Source organism: Vulpes vulpes, chromosome 10 (genome assembly GCF_048418805.1).
Source record: "Vulpes vulpes isolate BD-2025 chromosome 10, VulVul3, whole genome shotgun sequence".
Classification (NCBI taxonomy): domain Eukaryota; kingdom Metazoa; phylum Chordata; class Mammalia; order Carnivora; family Canidae; genus Vulpes; species Vulpes vulpes.
Window position 1 is genome coordinate 80,987,352 of NC_132789.1, and position 20,211 is coordinate 81,007,562.

The 20,211-nt window shown below is 39.6% G+C and overlaps 1 protein-coding gene and 1 long non-coding RNA gene across 7 annotated transcripts in view; one reads left to right on the forward strand and one right to left on the reverse strand.

The window, feature by feature from the left end:
• LOC112934674 (uncharacterized) overlaps nt 1-4,159 on the reverse strand; it is a 35,173-nt gene extending 31,014 nt beyond the window's left edge. Inside the window, exon 1 of the long non-coding RNA XR_003238009.2 lies at nt 4,023-4,159. This is a non-coding gene — a long non-coding RNA (uncharacterized lncRNA). The remainder of the gene's footprint in view (nt 1-4,022) is intronic.
• A 129-nt stretch (nt 4,160-4,288) lies between these two features.
• HHIP (hedgehog interacting protein) overlaps nt 4,289-20,211 on the forward strand; it is a 92,395-nt gene continuing 76,472 nt past the window's right edge. For all 6 annotated transcript variants that reach the window (XR_011994965.1, XR_011994966.1, XM_026018140.2 and 3 more), the window contains exons 1-4: nt 4,289-4,698; nt 10,391-10,583; nt 16,467-16,623; nt 17,293-17,494. Coding sequence is in view for 4 of the 6 variants with exons in the window: in XM_026018140.2 (XP_025873925.1) it covers nt 4,420-4,698; nt 10,391-10,583; nt 16,467-16,623; nt 17,293-17,494 (831 nt within the window). In the remaining 2 variants the exon portion in view is untranslated. The remainder of the gene's footprint in view (nt 4,699-10,390; nt 10,584-16,466; nt 16,624-17,292; nt 17,495-20,211) is intronic.

The following is a 20,211-nucleotide window of genomic DNA, read 5'->3' on the forward strand; positions in this document are numbered from 1 at the left end:
AAAAATCTTGACAGTTATCAACAGGCACAAATGAAAACAAAAACAAAACACCTAAGTGCTGGTTAGGTAAGATGCAATGGCCATTATCATGCATGGCCATTCAAACTACAATAATCCCTAGAAGTTGAATAAAAACCCACAATTTAAAGAAAGACAAAGAATGAGAACTAGGTACTAGCAAAAGGAAACGAAAAATACATGAATATAACTTCATTAGTTACCTAGAGTTTATAAACTAAACTATGAATTTAATCTCTCACCTTTCTTATTTACATCTTTATTCTGTGCTTTCCCTTAAATGTCTCACACTCTGTTCTGAATACAAATGCTTCTATACTTTAAACGTCAAGGTGGAATTACACCATAAACTCATACCAACTCACCTCAGGTCTCAACTGAATGTCATTTTCACAGAGACTTTTCTCCAGTCACTTAATGTGAGGTAAGTGTGCTTATTATTCTCCATCTTGGCATGTCTCACAGCCCTCACCACAATTTATAAAATCAGAAGTTATTTTGTGATCTTATCTTTTGTCCTCCTTGCTAGAGAATAAATTATCTAGAAGCAGGGTATATTATTTGTCATGACTGTATACATGTATACAAGTACCTGGCACTTAATAGATATTTGTTGAAATGTAATAGTACGTATTTCTGTGAAGACCAGAAATCCATTTCCAATACCTAAAATAGTTTTATTTTCAACATTTACTAAGTTTAAGTTGTGCTAATTTTTGACACATAGAAATGTGTACCCACATAACTTTTTTTATGCATAAAACACCTACAAATATAATTCACATCCATAGTAATATATATATACATACACATATAAATACATATAAACAATTCATATCCATAGCAATATTTTGAGCTTTATCTATGAAATTAATTTCAATTTGGGTCAAATAATTCATCTTTTACGATAAACCTAATCTGTTCATGAGAATCTTCATTCTGTCAGAGGTAAGGAATCCTGGGTAGAACTGGGATATGGTACTGGTATGGTCAGAATTGCCCCCGGCCCACACAGAGTGCCTTGGTACAACTTAGAAAAGGAGCCACACTGCCTGGGTAGACACAGCCTTATACCCATAAACTGAGCTTGATCAGTGGAGCTTGGCAGGATTTCAGCTCTCATTGCCTATCTCAGCGAAGTGCCCTTGTACAGGGCATGATTTGCACATAGGTGGCAAAACTAGAGGGGGCAGGTCAGTGCTGGTGCCGGCAGAAAGGGGTGATCAGGCCACCCTTGCACGGCTTTACTCCTTGCTCAAAAAGGCTGATTTAATTTGTCTGGCTGAGTTTGGTCAGATAGAGGGGTCTCTTCTTTGAACCACTTCTGTTGATTTAGCTGAAGAGACAGATCTCTTTGATGGAAGATCATTTTCACGTTCAAGTGTGCACATGGTTCGCCATATCCAAGTGGACCTTCAAGGATTACTCTTAAGAAACAAACAAAATTTTTGATTCCTAAATATTCTGCTGTCAAGTTGGCTATATGTGAACTATGCAACTTCCCCCCTGCAAAAAGGAAGGAAGGAAGCAAGGAAGGAAGGAAGGAAGGAAGGAAGAAAGAAAGAAAGAAAGAAAGAAAGAAAGAAAGAAAGAAAGAAAGGATCAGAAGTTAGTTAACTTCTATGGCACTGCTCATAGACTTTTTGGAAATTTTATCAGTGGCACTGAGAATAAGCTCAGCTATCTCATCACTGACTCCATTTATTTACCGTCATGACTAACAACGTATAGGATCAATTCTAGCTCCCATGTATCAAGAAAGAACGTGTTTATCTCATTTCAGTAATCTTTTATAAACTCTATTCTTAAACCATAGGGTCACAGATAATAAAAGCCACAAAATTTTCAAAAACCAAATTAATTTACCTTTTCAATGTCTTTAGTCTCGAAGCACAAATCATAAGGAAAGCCTGTTCCAAAACTACTAAGATGAATTCATCACTTAGAGTGGGAGCTGAAACCACTGAAATATAATTTTAAAAGGATTTTTATTTTGGAAATAGAACATAAAACTGGGTATTTGGGAATAAAGTATTGGATAGTGGAAAACAACCTAGATTGGGCCCCCGAGTCCTGGTTTTTAAGCTACCTAATTACATGAGATTATGCAAGTGATTTAATCTTGGTGGAATGTCTGTCTTCTCCTGTTTATTAAATGAGTTTAAAGTCTTAAGTCCTTTTAGCTCTATGATTTATTTTATATTAAAAGTCCTCAATGCAGGAAGAATGTCAGATACGGCAGCCTGTGGGACACATAAAGAAGCCGTGTATACAAGAGCCCCTGAGAGAAATGCTAAGTGTGTCACCCCGGACCTGCACTGAGCTCAGGACTGGACCAAATATCGCAGCAGATTTTTTGTTGTTGTTGTTGTTATTCTAATCGGTCACCACTTCCGTGGAAAAATCTTAGCTCCACTGGTAAAACCCGGGTCCAGAAATCGAAAGGCGCAGAAGCAGCCTTATCTAGGCGCTGTGGCCGCTTTAACAGTAATTAGTTTAATCCACCATCACCAACTTTCACGTGGGCTGGGCGAAGTTTATACCCGAGAAGTGAAGCCGACCCAAATATGGGGAATATTCTTCCATTGCCAAAATGGGAAAACTGCCTTATCTCCTCTCCAAGATCCTACCTACCAGAAAGTCTCCTCCCCTGTTAAATGCTCACAAGGGCAGGTGTGCAACCCTGTCCTGGCTCTTCCTCGCGTCAACTTGCGGGGATCCCGTTAACGTCAGGTCAGCAGGCTCGATGACGTGCAGCTCTTTCTAGAGACGCTTACAGACTCTGTCTGTCTGGGGGAAGGTCTGTACTGGGGGTGCTTGGGATACGCCGGGCGTCCCGCTTCTGGATGCCCGCAAACTCGCTACTAATTCTTCCTCCAGGACTAACGCCTCCCTAGTGGCCTCGGTGTTCACACCCCCGGGGAAGTCTCCCCCGGATTTTTTTTTTTCCTCCGCATTTAAAATGAACGCTGATTGCACAGCGCGGCCCGCTCCCCCTCTCCTCCACCTGACGGGGCGGAACCTGCGCTCCCGCGCTCGGGGAGGGGCTCCGGCGCCCCGGGCCGGCCCGCCAGGCTGGGGCTCCCCCACCCCCCGCCGGCGCGCGCGCCCGCTCCGCTTGGGGAGCGCGCGGCTCCCCGGCCGAGGACGGAGGCTTCTTGTCGAACAGTCTTCGAGCGTCTTAACCTATTCCGCGGCTCGCAGCACTTGCGTCGGCCCCCCCGCCTCTAACTCAGAAGCCAAAGGAGATCTTTACCGACTCGAAATTCAGGTTGAAAATGCGGGGGCTGGGGGGAGTCCGTGCGGCCAGGAGGCGCGCAAGGGGCCGCGAAACGCCCTCGCGCCCCCCGCAGCCCGCCGGGCTCGACCTCCCCGCGCGCGGGGCGAGGGGCGGGCGGGGGCCGGGGCTGGGGCCCTGGGGGGGCCCCTCCCTTCTCACCCCCCGCGGCCCACTTTCGCTCGCTCGCTCGCTCTCCTGAGCCTCGGCTGGGCCGCCGGGACCCAGCGGGAGCGCGGGGGGCCGAGGGGACGCGAGAGGGCGGAAGAGCCGTCTCCGCGCCGCGCCCTCGCCCCGGGCCCCGCACGCCCCCCGCCGGGCGCCGTGGCGAGGACGGCGCGCTCGGCCCCGCCCTGGTCGGCCTCGGCCGCGCCCTCGCCCTGGCCCCGGCCCCCGCCCCCGCCCCCGCCCCACCGCGGCCACCAGGCAGTCGGGCCCCGGGACGCTCCTGCGCCGGGGCCGCCCCCTCCCCTCCCCTCCCCTCCCCCGGCCCGGGCGGGGGCGCGCGAGGAGCGGTGACGTCAAGGGGCGCGCGGTGGCAGCACCTCCCCGCGCGCTAGTTAAAAAGAAGAAGAAAAGAGGGAGCGAAACATGAGAGGCTGTGTGAGAAGCTGCAGCCGCCGGCAGAGGAGACCTCAGCATCACCCAGAGCCCAGCGCTGGCCCTGCCCGCGCCTGCCCCGCCGCCGCCGCCGCCGCCGCCGTTTCTCCTCCTGCTACTGTCTCACCTAAACAACTCCCATTACACGGAAAAGTGAACCTCTGTGGCCGTCTTCTCCTCCTCTTCTTCCTCCTCCTTTTCCATCTCCTCCTCCTCCTCCCACTGGCCGGCCGCGGCAGGAAGCCCCTAACCCAGCTGACACTGGCACAACCGCAACCGGTGCCATCCGCACAACTTTGTCTTGCTCCTCGGACTCCCCCAAGGCACTGGACACATCGCCTTGTCCCTTATTTTTTGCCAAGTCGCATCGCTCTCCTTCTTTTTGCCCCCGCCACCGCGCGCTGCCTCTCGAGTGTCCCCCGCAGCCTCCTCCTGGAGCTGCGCCCTGGTGCCCCTGCCGGGCAGTGGCGCCCCCCCCCCGCCCCCAGCCTCGCGCGCCCAGCCCCTGCCGCTCGGGGCAGACGATGCTGAAGATGCTCTCCTTTAAGCTGCTGCTGCTGGCCGTGGCTCTGGGCTTCTTCGAAGGAGATGCTAAGTTTGGGGAAAGAAGCGAAGGGAGCGGAGCGAGGAGGAGAAGGTGCCTAAACGGGAACCCCCCGAAGCGCCTGAAGAGGAGAGAGAGGCGGCTGATGTCTCAGCTGGAGCTGCTGAGTGGGGGAGAGGCGCTGTGCGGCGGCTTCTACCCGCGGCTGTCCTGCTGCCTGCGGAGTGACAGCGCAGGGCTGGGGCGCCCGGACACCAAGGTAAGCGCGCACCCGCCTCACCGACGCGAGGGTGACGTCCGGGCTGGCTGGCTGGGGGCTCCCGGTGCCTCCGGAGATGCTGGCGGCGGGGAGAAGGGCGCAGCTGGTTCCGAGAGCCCCTTTGGATGACTTTTGTGGAGCGCTGGCGTGCCCGGAGCTGCGTGTTTCCCTGGGGTGCACAGAGAGCTCCCCCAGCCCCAGGAGTCCCGGGTCGGGATGCTGTGCAAAACCTGCCTGTCTCAGAAGAGGGGAGCTTCCGTGGTACCCGCGTTCTGGGCTGGGCTGGGGGAAATAGTTTAAAGAATCGCGATTAACCCTGTGTTTGGGATCGAATCGGGCATTGGCTGCGGCGCAACTGTAAATTAAGGCGGCTGTGGTTTCCGGTTTATTTTTCTAGGGTAACAAGATTTGTGCAGTTTTCTCCACGTGCTCGGTTAGGGAGAGGATTGAATCTTGCAGGATGTTGAAGCCCGGTTGGGGTAAGACCCCCGGCCCCGTCGGAAGGGATTGCCTTGCATTACAACAGTTAAACGCTGCGGAAAGGAACTCCTGGTACTCCAGTTGAGAACCCGAAAAACTGGGGAAAGATGTTGCTGGGGCATATTTGTCACCTAAAACGGAGGTTGTTCTCCGCCTCAGTTTGTAATGTTTGGAAACATTATAAATTCAGGCTTTCAGTGTCAGGTTAGTTGTCCAGGAAGATCTGCTCTAGAAATTTGTTTAAGGAGTTATGCATTTACACTTTGCTTGTGTTCTTCAGTTTAAACAAATAGGAAACAGTGTTGGTTGAGCGTAAAGGCAAGCTTATTTTTGAGTTTGCAACATCTTTCTTGTCATGGGATGCAGCAACGTGTGCTATCCACTGTACTGCAAGGGGGGGTGGAGAATCACGTCATTAACAATCACTGCACGTGAAATAAACAATCAGGTGTCTTTGCTCCCCCTCCCTTTCCCCATTTTAGGTTTAATTAAGAATTCCTCCGTTACAACACTGCAGTTGTCAAGGTCTGAGAGACTCTTGGAAAACTTGTGCTTCAGTCTTGCTGGCCCAGGCATTTAAAAAAAAAAAAAAATACCCAGGCTGAATCTAATTTTTATGCTCAGTTCACGGTAGATTTCACTCTATTCTCATGTAAACAGCTCCTACGAATCAACATATGTGTCTGGGTGGTATCTCTCACTTTGTTTTGTAACAAAAAGCCATATTGCATCATTTAATTTGCTCAAGTCATGCAAATAGGAAAAAATCAATAGGACAAAAAGGGGTCGACTTATCCTCCTCCCCACTAAACTGCTGCCCACACACAGAGTCCTGTTGCTTATGGCAAAAGAATAACAACAACACCATTGTGTTTGTTAGTTGGTTCACTAATGGGTGAAACTAGAGAACATCATTCTCTTTCAGTCCCCAGCTCTGTCCAAATGTTCATGCCTTTTGAGGGAGCATTTGTCCAACTCCCTCTATTCCCAGATGAGTGAGAACTGTCTTGCTGCAGGTTTTCAGCTGCAACTCTCTCTTTATTCTTACCATATGCAGCAGTAGTCTTGAGATTCAGGGAACAGATATTCCAGCATTTTATTCAAAACAATGTCATTAAGCTCCTGTGTGGTAATTGAATTAAATTACAAAAAAAGCTACATTCATATCATCTGCAGGGTTTTACCAGGAGCCCAAAGGAACCAGGAAATTCATAGAAAGGTTTAGAAATATTTGCCATTAAGTCTCCCTGTTTGCAGCGTGCATTGTGAATATACCAATGATCTGCAGACCCCTGCAGTACTGAACTCTTCCAGGAACATGAGGAATGAAAACTTTGCTAACTAAATATAGTAGGGAGTTGGAGGGGTGGGGGGAGGAACTGAGGGGAGTTATAACCCTTAAGAGGAGTTATATAAATTTTTTTTTCAAGAAATCATTCTTTAGGAAGAAATCTGCCACGTTAGCTATCCACATTCCTTTCCGTTTTACGTGCTTCCAATCTCCAACAAACCCCTACTCATTTGGAAAATGTGTCTGAATTAAATTTGGTACACTAGACTTTGCTGGTTCCATTACAAGTGCTTTATAAACTAACAATACTCAAATTGTTCAAACCAGAAGAGTGATATAGCTGTGCATGTGCATTCTTGACCTGTGTTAGTTCTCAAGTTTTAATAGTTTTTAAAACATGTTATTTTATAATAAACTTCAGTGTTTCCCTGTTTTCCCCTAAGCCTTTCTGGCTTATAATATATGTTAGGGTCTTATTTCATAATGTGTGTACAGGAGAGATGATGGCTATTTGAAAGGACCGTTTTCGTTTATGAAAAAAAAAAAAAAAAAACCAAGAAGGATTTCTGCAACTTTTCAAGAAGGTACAGGCATAGCATTCTCCTACAGGAAGAAATTTCATAGATAGTAGCCAACGAGGTAGGAATACTGAGCATGCTCAACTGTGCAATTAAATCCAGTTTCTGAACTAACACATTTTCTTTAATGTAATGAACTAGCATTGAGTTCAATTCTTTGGCCGTGGTATCACGCCTTCATATTTTAATTTAGGGGTATATTTTAGTAATTTTATGTATTGTAATGAGATAATTAACTACCATTATAAATAAATACTACCAAAATTTAGGAAGTTATATTGTCTTGGCAATATCTTTGCAGCTTCTAAACACAACATGCTAAAAGGATCTAATTCCCATTAGCTAAACTGAATCTGCAGCCAACTGAAATACCCCCATTTCTAAAACTTAACTTGTAGCCACAGAGGCATAGACGCTCTCTCTACCTTGGGTGGTTTCACAGCGAAGCTGTCAAGGAATGGGTGAAAAGTAATTGTTTTCAAGTGTGCCCTTTTACAATCATTTGTTTGCTCTGGCTCTTTCAGGGACAAAGGCTATTGTTGAACACATCCAACTAAACAAATAACTCATCCTGGGGTCCCTTTAACAGCTGCCTTAGTACAATGATCTATTTACATATTAGCCTAAAATTGAAACTGAACTCTTTAATGACATAATCCAGCACTATAGTCCAGAGTCGCATGTGTTCTACCCAACAGCTGAACAACCTTGTAGGCATATGATTTTTAGAAATAACTTTTTGTGTACCAAGTGATCTTAAGGCGACATCTTAATATACTGTCATGTATTTTCTCCTTTTGTGTGCTCATCGAACCCATGTGGGTGCCTTTTTATCTTCTTTGTTCAGTTACTTGATAAATAAAGAGAAATACAGAAGGTCTCTGTCACCCATTTTACTATTTGTTGATAAGCGATAGTGGTAGGCCACACGCTTCACTGTGTATTTCAGTATTTATCTTACCTTTCTTCTATGGATTTTACTTTCTTGTGGCTAAAGATTAAAGGATGACCTGCCAGATGTTATAAATTAGTCAGCAACAGCCACAATCATTACTAGGCATGCTGTAATAATGTTTCGAAGTTTTACATGACTTTCAAAGTATGTTTAGTTTAAACCACTATAATTTGATGGTTTCATATATGGCTTTTTAAAATCGAAGCAGGAAATTAGCTTAAATTTCTTTTAAGATTGATGATGTTGTCAGACATAAAGTTAAGGACCTATATCGACAGGAGCACATAGGCGAAAAAAGAAAAACTTCCCTACACACACCAAGACTCATCTGTCTAAAACAGTGTTGCATCGTGGACTGAGTCAGTTTAATTGACTTCAGTAAGACTATTGGTTCATTGAAACCAAAGCCAGAATGATGGCTCTATCTATCTTCAAATAGGTATTTACACTGCAGACCTCACACAGAGCAAAATGTTACCATCCTGCTGGGCCAGAACAGCATGAAACTCTACAAAGAATAATATTATACTTGATTTCAGATAATTTATTGAATCTTATTTCTGAAACTTTTCATGAGAGATCTTGTGGCCAGGACACATTCCAAAAATTGTAAAAGAGAAAATTCTTTAGGTACTAAAATCAAGCTCTTCCTGGACAGCAGCTGGGAGAGTATATGGGAATCATTTTGTTTCAGCTGTAAAAAAATGGAAGCATGCATATTCTCCATAAAACTAAAGGTAGTTACATTCCAGTTTTTCAGCCAGCAAAAAAGGTGGCTTCAGCATCCTGCAGTTGTTTTGTTCTTAGTGGACTGCTATACGATAAGCAAACAGAACAAAGTTGAACAGTATTAATATTGAATAGATCTGGTGAGGTCTGCCAGAGTATGGACAATAAAAGACATTTAAAACATTCTTGGAATGCAAATTCTAAGTGCCTGGCATATGTTTCCTTTTAGAAAACTTTAACCATTTAAGCAATTGTCATTTAAATAAATTGATACAAATCAAAATGTAAATATAATTGTGATTAATAATAACTTTTCTAACTGTTGTAGAGAGTTACAACACATTGCATATATATATATTTTTTTTTTTTTGAAATAGGGTAACATAGAAGGAACTTTCAATCGCTGCATGCTAACATTTTAGCATGCTTATATTCAATGATATTTTTTAGTTGCTTTGTTCTTTCAGGTCCAAATTTTGTGATCAACTAGAATATGTTTATCCTAAAAAATAGAAGCCAACACATTTACTTAGATCAGAACCTCCTTGTGAATGAAGTATTTGCCTTAAACAATGATCTGAAGTTTCAGATGGTAATTTCAGTTCCTAGTTCTAAAGAAATAAAGTATAAATATAGATACATAAACAAAAAAGGTATAAAATTCATTCCCATTGTTTTTTATTATGAAAAACCAGTGCCGTCTAAATATTGTCTCAATATTGTGCTGGTATTGTCTTCTATATTTATTAGAGGAGCTATTAAAATAATTTTTTTTAAGTTAGTACTAGACATCAAGACCTACTTTATCAACCAATTACTAACTGTAGTGAATTTGTAACTCCCAAATTGGTCTTACTGGAATAAAAGACATAATACTGTATAGATAAAGATAAAGATATTCCTTGTTTTACTAAAATTCACTAAATCCTATACAAAAGCACTTTTATTAAACTCCTGTGTTGATTCATGCATATAACATACCTGAGGAGCTAGTTAGAAAGTTTTTCCTGGCTAAGATAAAATGAATAATAAAAATTGGTCTTAAATCAGTTTTATTCAGCTTCAGATACTATTTTTATGCAACATGAAAAGGAGGTATTTCCCCCACTTTAGGAAACTCTCCCTGTGCAATCTGTAGACTGAAAATTAACTGAAATTAGAGAAATGTAATTCCAGTAATATCCCTGAGAATATCATATTAGGAATATCAGGAGTGAAGTATATTTTTACCTAAGACCCAAATAACCATGTCTTAAAAACTGCTTTGCTTGCAGTTGGATAAAGTTTTAAAGAGTTTTAAAGTTAAATATCAGTCACCATACACTCTGATGCAGAGTAAAATGGTAAAGGGTCTCAATACAGTTGTCATTTAATTTTTCATACCCCAAAAGATAAATAGACTTTGATTGGCAAGAGTAAGAAGCACTTTTGTGCATCCTTACCCTCTGCTTCCCCATTCCAGGCCAAGAGACCTTACTTATATCCTTATTTAAAGCATTCTGTATTTGTGACACGGTAATTTCAGACAACAGCATTGGCTAAACTACATGATTCTACTTATATGATTACAAAAACAAAACAAAACAAACAAAAAAAAACAGAACTAAACCTAACGTCACCTGACTAAAAAGAAGTTTGTTTCTGATTTATGGCTTTCAGATATTTTCTATGACCAACAACACAGAATGTGGGAAGTTACTGGAGGAAATCAAATGTGCACTTTGCTCTCCATATTCCCAGAGCCTGTTTCACTCACCTGAAAGAGAAGCCTTGGAAAGAGACCTTGTACTTCCCCTGCTCTGCAAAGACTATTGCAAAGAATTCTTTTATACTTGCCGAAGCCATATTCCAGGTAAAAAATAAAATAAAATGGATAAATTAAATAAACTACTGCAGAATATCCTTATAAGATACCTGTTCTTACATGCTCACTTCTAAGAGGGTAAAAATTTTCTCACCTTCCCATATACCTGTTTTGGCCTCACAATTAACCATTTACAAAGTTGTAACATTTCCTTGCTGTTAGAATTACTGTTATTTCAGTATACAAACAGTATGTTCGTTTTGATGAGGTGTTTTACATTTGCTAAATCGATAATACATTGGTAATCTTTACACACATTGGATTTTCAGTACAAATTTCTTGTTGGTGTCATCTTCATCCATCAGCATCAATATCAAGACAGCCTCCTCTTCTACTTAGCTGATAAAAAAGTGCACATTGTCCACAGACTTGGACTTGGACTCTTAAGGTCTTTCTTCCTTGAATAAAGTATCATTAGAAATCCAAACAAAGTAACATCTTACAAAGCACCTTCATGTACAATGCCTAATTTGCTCCTCAAAAACTCTGTGCTGCAAGTAGGAAACGTGGAGTCCTCTCCATTTGACCACTGAAGATAACCAAACCTTGGAAGAAGTTAATGCCTTAACCAAAGTTGTGTGGCGAGGAAGTGATAGGATAGCTAGAGAAGTTCTTAGGCTGACAGTGTCACAAATATACCTCATTACCATATTTGGACCCTAATATACACATAGGTCCCTGGACCTTGATTACTTTTACCATCAAAAGTTTATAGACTTTGGTTGTTGTTGCTCTAGTTGGAAGAATCAACATAGAGATACAAAAGAATTTAATGAGACAGATTCTGTTTAGTTAGGCAAAGTCACACACAAACAAATCTACTGAAGCTAACAGTTTATAAAACTAAATGACACTCAGGAAAGGCTAAGCTTTAAGAACTGTAGGATGCACTTGGAGAACTTTTTTAACTGCTATGCATATTTTACATTTTTCTCTGATCCAGAAAAGTGTACATTTTTTGAAAAGTGTACATTTTTAATTTTTGCATAGAGTTGCCTTAATAACCTAAGAAAACATTTTGACTAGGATTGCTTGCTTCCTCTGGGGTACCATGACAAGTATCTAAACCCATTCATGTGAAAATATTATTATTGTTTCTATAAACTGCAGCCATGTTTGTAAGGCTTTTCTTAAACCAGCTGTTTCTTCCTCTTTATCACATTCCCCAAAGCAGAGTGGGACAGGTCAGGGTTGCCTAGATGTCCTGCTGAGAACCGATAACAGATTAGGTACCATAAAGGTTTGCTGCAAATTTCAAGTCTCCAAGTTTCGGCTTTACCAATATAATTTAAAAGTAATATGGACACTTAACCATTTTCACCTACCTTTATCTACCTGAGATATGGTGAGAGTCCTTAAATCCACTATGGTGGATTTAAGGACTCACCCATAAGTTCTCCATAGATGTGACGTTATTTTAGCTTCCAAAACAAACAACAAAAAGCAGTATCCAGCAAAAGAGAGAGCGCAGCAAATAGCTCAAAAGCCAGAACTGCAAGCACCTCGCTCCCCAGGATCAACATATGTGGTGACGAATGACAAATTTATTTTTCTACAAAGTTTGTATATATGTAAAACTGCTGAAGTGCATCAAGATGTCAAGTGCTTTTGGTGGCCACCCAGGCTGCCTTGAAAGATAACCAGATGAAAGCTCCACTCCAGTGGTGGATAGAGCAGCAAGGGTGCTTTCCAGGGACAGGCTACAGGCTTTAGCAACCAGCAGAGGGGACTTCCCCTGCATCTGTCAAATGCTAATAATCACCCTAAATACTTGTCCCAAAAGTAAGTTGTAAAAACACACTTTGTGTTAATTTATGTTAATTGATTTGTTTCCAGACTGATCCTTGGCACACAGTTGACCATTTTCTAAAGTATGATAGATAAGATGGTAATCCTCCCCACAGCCCTTGTCCCAACACAGAGGCTCTTTACAATTATAGAACACTTATTTTTCAGAAATTGCCCTCAAAGCAAATTTTTAATATTTTCAACTTCTTACGTCTACTTAATGACACGGTTTACTTTTCTCTGGAGTTCAAAAGTGTGAAAAATAGATTTTTTGTGATACTTTCTTATAAGAAGTCAATATATTTGACTATTCTCATTAATAGCCTCATCTTTCTGTACATCAAAAACTTGAAAATACATGACTAAGGCAAATGCTGTAAGGAGTTGAGAGAGGAAAAAAGAAATCTCAGAGGCATCTACATTTTTCCCCAATTGCCCAGTAGGCCAAGAAATAAACATACAAATGCTCTATCCCTTTGCTTCACCTTCATGACTTTAAGAAAACACCAGTCACTTCGGAATACATGCACATCTGGAAGATAACTGCTTTTTAGAAACTTTAATTCAGAAATATTCAGTCTGCCTATTTTCAAAACATAAGAAATTAAGTCCATCATGAGGATACACTAGTGTTTTATTAGTCGTAGTATTCTCCAGTTGTGAATTGACTTAGGGAAGTAAATTCTTAAAGCTTCTAAGAATAACCAAATTGCATTCGAAAAAACAAAACAAACCACACACGCACACAGGAGCTCCTTGCTCACACCACCGGTCCTGTTTTTTGCCTGCAGTATGGTGAGCAGGGTAAATGTTTTGCTATTCAACTCGGTGATGGCATAGTACACTGTGTGGGAAGCATATAAACGGACCTGCTAAATTAGCCTTGCGTCTTCACCTGTTACCATGAGAATCATGATATAGTTTTTATCACTCCTAGACCATCATCTTTTCAGCTGTAGGTTATTTAGTGTGAAACGCTCGTATACAATTAGTTCGGTTGGCTTAATCCTGTTGCTAATGAGGCCAAGGTCAAGGGTTTGATTCCATAGCCACTCCTGACCCCCGTCAGATATCTTACACATGTGTCTTATTTGTCCCCAGGAAAGCAAACAGGACAGAATGGATGGATACATCAAAATCCACTACCTCTATTAGAAAATGCTGCCAAATGCAGCCTTAGTGACCATGGGTTTTGTTTTGTTTTTTCCTTATCATGGTGAACAGCATATACAATGAGGAAAAGTAGCTTTTCCCTAGCATACATGGCCAAGAGAAAAGCTAGAGCTTAGAATATTCCACAGAGAATATTTATTTTCATCAGTATGTTACAGGGTGTTTTGTGGCATAGTAGGACTGGATTCATCATGACACTGGAGAATAATTATAGGTCAACGATATTTGATAAATTATCAGGAATTTTTTTTAATGCAGCTGCTGGAATAATCAGTGCATTTCCATCATTAGTAGACTTGATCATACTGTGATGATCCAGGGTGAACTAAATACCCACCTTCAGTAAAATGCTCTTCAGGGTATTGTTCCAAATAGACGGGTGCCATTTGGTAAATTATAGCTTCCCTGGCAATAAATGTAAGCCCGGTGTCCTGAAACCAGGTCCCTGTTAGCTCTTCACAGCAAAATATATCTTATTAATCACTGTCCACAAAATCAGATTCTTTAAGTTAAAGTATTAATAAAAGTATCAGATGTTGCAATTCAAATATTCTAATTATGAGGAAAATGCCCTTACTTTTATGAGAAAGTCTTTTGAGTTCTTGGCTCCCTCCTTCACACTTACTCAGTTTGCTTAGATTCTGTAAAAAATTTGTAGTAATTCATTAATAATGCCTTTTTGTTTTTGTTTTAATTTGGTAAGAAAACACCTCTGGAGCCATAGAGCTTATTAATCTGTAGTCATTAATCCTCAGATATTCCATTTGAAAATGATTTCTCGCTGCTGCATGTTTGTCTCCAGCTAATAACTCCTTGTAAAATAGAATCAGCCATCAGCATTGTTTATTAATTTTCTCTTAAAATGGCATGGTTTTGCATACTGTAATTCTGGAATACAGTTATTTTTTGAAAAGCAAACTTGAAATTTCTTCTCAGTTGCACTCTGAAATTTTTTTGTGATCCTACAGGCAAATATCACATTAAAACAAAATTTCTCATTTACACATTCAGTTATAAATATATCCATAGTATGACAGTATTTCTGCATGCATAATATTGGCATGGAGATCTTGCTGCCTGATGGGAGCTCTGTGTGTGTCCCCAAAAAAAGATCTAGCCCAAAACTGCAAAAACTTTGATTTAGCAACGCAGTTTTCCTTTTCTTCTTTTTACATCAAACAGACTTGTTCAACACTACTGGGCAGTTTTCATCTATATGCTTAGCTAGGAAAGAATGGGGGAGAAAAAGTTATCTTTTGTAAACAGGGAATTGCTGAAGAAGAGTAAATGCGGCTGCAGCCTTCATTCCTCTCCCCAATTTCTAATCCCTGAATTTTTTCAAAGAAAGATAACCTCCTTCCAGCTGCCTTGTCCCTCCCATAGAGCACCCCTCCCAGCTGCCATGCCTCCTTTCAGTCTCACCCCCACCCCCACCCAGACACTCTCTCTCACGCACACACACTCTCTCTCTGTCTCTCTCTCTGTCTCTCTCCCAAGGACATCTGCTCTCTCACTTGCCTGATTTCCAAGAAGATGTTTCCCAATAGCCTAGTCACATACTAGCCTTGAAGAGTCTGTCTCAGAAATTTAGGAGTGATACATTTTACCCAAAAGTTAGGTCAAAATGTACCTCAAGACCCTCAGAATTCTAAGATTAGTTTTAGGTTTGAGGGGCCGTAGGTCAAGCTCATAGAAAATAGACTTTTACCATGTTCTACCGGTAAGTGTCACTTGGTTGTCCCAAATTCTTGTTCTTGGAAATCCTTGGAATCCTGGGTGAATCATATAACTTCTAAACATCAGCTAAGTTACAAGGTGCCTTTATCACAAAGCTGTTAGGTATATAGTAATCTGATTTGTTAGGTAAAAATCAAAACATTATCCATAAAGATGTGAGACCTACAGCAGGAAGGTAGGACGTTACACAAGGTCAACTCTGGTAGCAATATCATATTGAGAGCAGAAATCATCAGAATATGGAAGGAATCTTAGTAATATGCTCTCCCCCCCAAACACCTAATACCTTATTAATTCAATTGTGAAAATAATGTCAAAATTCTTTTTTTGTCATAAAGTCCTCTTCTTTTTTAGTCAAATATAGCTGTTTTTATTTGATAAATATTGTCAATTTGTGCAAAAAGAGAAAACATCTTTCAGATCTCTTTAAGTATCTGTTTTGCATTTTTGTTTTGACTTATTATTATTATTATTATTATTTGGTGTGGGTGGCTTACCAGCTTTCTGACTGAGAAGACTGAAGGGATATTTTATTTTTTTTTGAAGGGATATTTTAAATACAGTTTCTGTCTTAGAAAATAATCATGGATTTTCTATAAGAGGGATAGGAAAAGGGCACATCACATATGTATTTGAAAATGGACGCTCTGTTCTTAGCACCATTGTAGTGAGTCAGACATTTATTACAGCATATAAGGAGTGAGTGACAGTACAAAAAGAATTATAAAATGACCCAACTTGGCCCCATGATGGCCCATCTCTTTCTCATTCTAATGTGTTCTTCTTAAGAAGTTATTTATTATTACTGTAGGGGGAAAAAGTGCTGAATAGTGATCAGATAAACTTATAAGTACAACATATGGTAACTGAAGAAGCTTGCAAACAGAGCCAATGCAATAACAAGATTAATGCTGGATTTGTATTATGTGTATTTTGTTTGAGTCTTTTGAAATATCCAATGCAATATTGTTTCATTTTAATTGAAATTCTTAACTTTTGGTTAAAAATGGAAATCCCAAGACCAAAAAAAAAAAAAAAGGTTTTTCTTTCATTATTTTTCTAGGATATTCATATTGTTTCTAAAAATTTTTTTCCTGTATTTTATCTCTTAAATAGGATGTTTTTACTGTGACGCTAAATATTTCTCATCAGTCTTTTTGCATTTCTTTAAAGGTTTCATTCAAACTACTGCTGAAGAGTTTTGCTTTTACTACGCAAGAAAAGATGGTGGCTTGTGCTTTCCAGATTTTCCAAGAAAACAAATCAGAGGACCAGCATCTAACTACTTGGACCAGATGGAAGAATATGACAAAGTGGAAGAGATCAGCAGGTTCATAAAGATAAATGCTCTTTAATCTTAAAAAACAAAAACAAAAAAACCAACTGACAAATCTTGTGGTTTTGATAGTAAATCAACTGTCTGTGCTTGATTCCAGCAGCTATATCCTCCAGATGCTTTTTTTTTTTTTCCTTTTTGGTAGTTTGCTTCTCTAATATCATATTTGCTTAAATGCTTTTAATGCTTAGATTAATCTTTTATTATAAGTTTGGCTTCTCTGTGATTCATGTGAACTTCATGATTATAGTTTTAATCTTGACCTTTATGATTGTTGTTAGCTTATGGAAATATTCAGCACAATTATTATTAGCAAATCAGAGTTTTATAAATAGATCTTAGAACTTTCTCTCTGAAGGCCTTTTATTAGAGTAAAGCTAAATTTTAATTATAGTCACTGAAAGATAAAATGATGAGCATATTAAATTTTAAAATATGTAAAATTTTTATTTTAAATCTCTCTTTGACTTTTTGATAGAGGCTGTTTTATTTGTTCCGCTGAAAAGAATTTAAAAGACTCATATTGTGACTTGGGTTAACAGCATGTCACGATTCTCAAAACCATTGGTACCTAGAGGAAATATATTTTGAAAAGGATGCTAAGTGCATTCTTTACATCCTTCACCTCAAGAAAAGCTTACCGGTTTTCTTTAATTTGTTTAGAAAGCACAAACACAACTGCTTCTGTATTCAGGAGGTTGTGAGTGGGCTGCGCCAGCCTGTCGGCGCCCTGCATAGTGGGGATGGCTCTCACCGTCTCTTCATTCTGGAAAAAGAAGGTTACGTGAAGATCCTTACCCCCGAAGGAGAAATTTTCAAGGAGCCTTATTTGGACATTCACAAACTTGTTCAAAGTGGAATAAAGGTTGGCTTTTTAAATTTTATTTATTTTTGTTCTGGCTATGTTAATTTTATTTTAGTTGTTACCATTCTCATTAAAAGTATTTGTAATAAAAGAAATAATATTTAAGGAGAAAATAAGGATTCAACATAAGGGGACAATAATTATGGCAACTAAATTGGGACGGCGACATTAAATTTTTAATGTTATTTGGTAAGCAGTGCAATCAGGTTGATATCTTGACATGCTTTCCTTATGTAATTTACACATTTAAAATAATTCTTGATTTTATGAAGTATGTGTTTAAATGTTGCTTAACAGGCATAATATTTAGAATTTTGTATCAGCACTTGCTAGTAGACACAAAGAGGTCTTTCGGTTATTTTGGCAATAGCAAAGCATTCTCTTACCACATCTGTTTTTGAGTCTGTGTCATAAAAAAAATGCTACTTTTACTGTGCCTTTGTTGTACAATGTTTTTACAGGTAAGTCAAATGTTTTCATCTATAATTGGCCATTTTTATATTACATATGCGCATATACTGCCTTCTTTCTGACTTCTCCAATTTGAATTCTCATGTTAAATAATCTAGTAGTGTATAAATAAATGTTTGTCAAGTGTGTTTGACAAGAGCATAACATACTTTACTATGAGCAGTGCTAAGCTATAAAGCAAATTGTGGCATTTTAAAATCAATCAAGGCACACTCAAGAGCTCATGACTAATTTAGAGTGAAACAAAGAAACAGTATAATTTGAGAAGAACTGGTTTTCTTTTTTATTTTTTACCTGGGGAAAAAAGTCAAAGGAGGATTTATACTCTTCATATGGAAATGAACTCCTCCTTGCTGTATTGAGCTCTTCTCAAAGGTAAGAACATCAGAACCAGAAGAAACAAGTGGGAAAAAGTAGAGGTATATTCCTGATATTGGTTCATTACCTACCATGTAAAATAATTAGAATGATTCAGTTAGAATAGAGGGATTCTAAATTCCATGTTGTTGGTACCACCCAAATTCAGGTGTGCATTGTGACAGTGTCACCAAGACATTCTGCATAAGAGAAGCACTTTGTGGTACTTATGGTCCTTTTTGGAAAAGGACTTTAACACCAACACACAGATCATTTGGAAAATCTGTTTAACTCAGTAGTTTCAACTTTCCCCCAGTAAAAATTTTCATTAGAATTCAGAGCAAATCACCAAAAATCTCTTAAAAGGAAGCATTAATGTTTTGCACATGAGACTTCAGTAAATACATTTTGAAATGTATTCTGGTAATTCACTGCCAGTGGTACCTAAAGAGCAAGGATTAAGATACAACAGCAAGAACATTACTCACTAGCAGTGTATTTTTCTTACTGTGAAAGTTAACCGTACTCTCTATGAAGGAAAAAATTTGGAGAATGTATTTTCAAAATCATCACCTATAATCTCATCAGTTAAAGAATACCACTACTAACATTTTGATATACTTCCAGCTTTTATATTAAAACTAGATGAACTTATCCTGACTGCACAGGTAATACAGGTCCATATTAATAAATGTGGAAACACACAAGAACATGTTTTCTTGTTGTTTTTCTCCTAAGCAGCTTTAAAATAAAATTGAAATCAAACTGTATATACATCTTTTTAGCCTTCTTTTTTTGACATAACAATTTGTCGTGAATATGTTAACAGTTGAAAACTTCTCTCAAAACTTTAGTTTTTATCTTTTCCGGGTATTCCATTTCCTAATTACGAGACATTTAGAGTGACTTCAGTATTTTCTTTTTATCAGTGTAAAAATATGACTTATCATTCTCGTGTGTATTGTCTATCCTGCTCATGAATGACTTCTTAATGTCCATTTATAGAAGGAGCATTACTGAGATGAAGGACATAAACCATGATACACATTGCCAGTGGCTTTGGAATATATTTTCAAGTATTTGAAAGAATAACATATAGCTTTTAAATATTATTTGAATAACAGTATTGGTTTTAAAAAGATAATGCATGATAAAATGTAGGTATAAGAAATGGTCTCAATTTTGTTGTACGAAGTAAGGAACTCATGTTCTTGTTTCTACTTTAATTTAAATGGCTAAGGAATGACTGACTGCCTTTTATTTGGGGCTCCTTCAAAATGCCTCTCTTTCAACTTATGCCCATTTATTGCGATAATGAATGAAAGTTTATCTTCTCCGACTTTGAGACATTTCATCATGCAATAAAATTGCACAAGCCAGATTATGACAGTGCCATGGTTCTAGAGTATCTATGTTCTGCAGTCCTCTGGAAATTCTGTGGAACACCCTTTGTGTCTTGTTTCCTAGGACAGTTCCAGGGCTTTTGGGACTTAAACTTCAAGCTCATCATTATTCAACATTTGTAGAATATATAATATGACATATTTTAAAGTGCAATATTTGAATTCTCTTGGAGTTTGGGACTAGTGATGTCAATAAGATAAGAACCAATCACATGGATATTTGAGTGCATACTGTATAGTGAGCAATGAGACCACAGCCTTGTTCCCTCAGGCAGATGATGCTATGACTGTCCCTTATCTTAGGCTCCATGAAACTTCCATCACAAGTCATCAATTGGAAGTGTTAGAAGAGGCCACTGTTGGTATGATGGGGCAGATGCCAACACAATTGTGGAGTGATCCTACCACTGATTTTTGTGATATGCCCCTCAGAGACTTCTGCAGTAAAAATATTTTCACACCTATTTCACAGTAATTTTTTCAGGC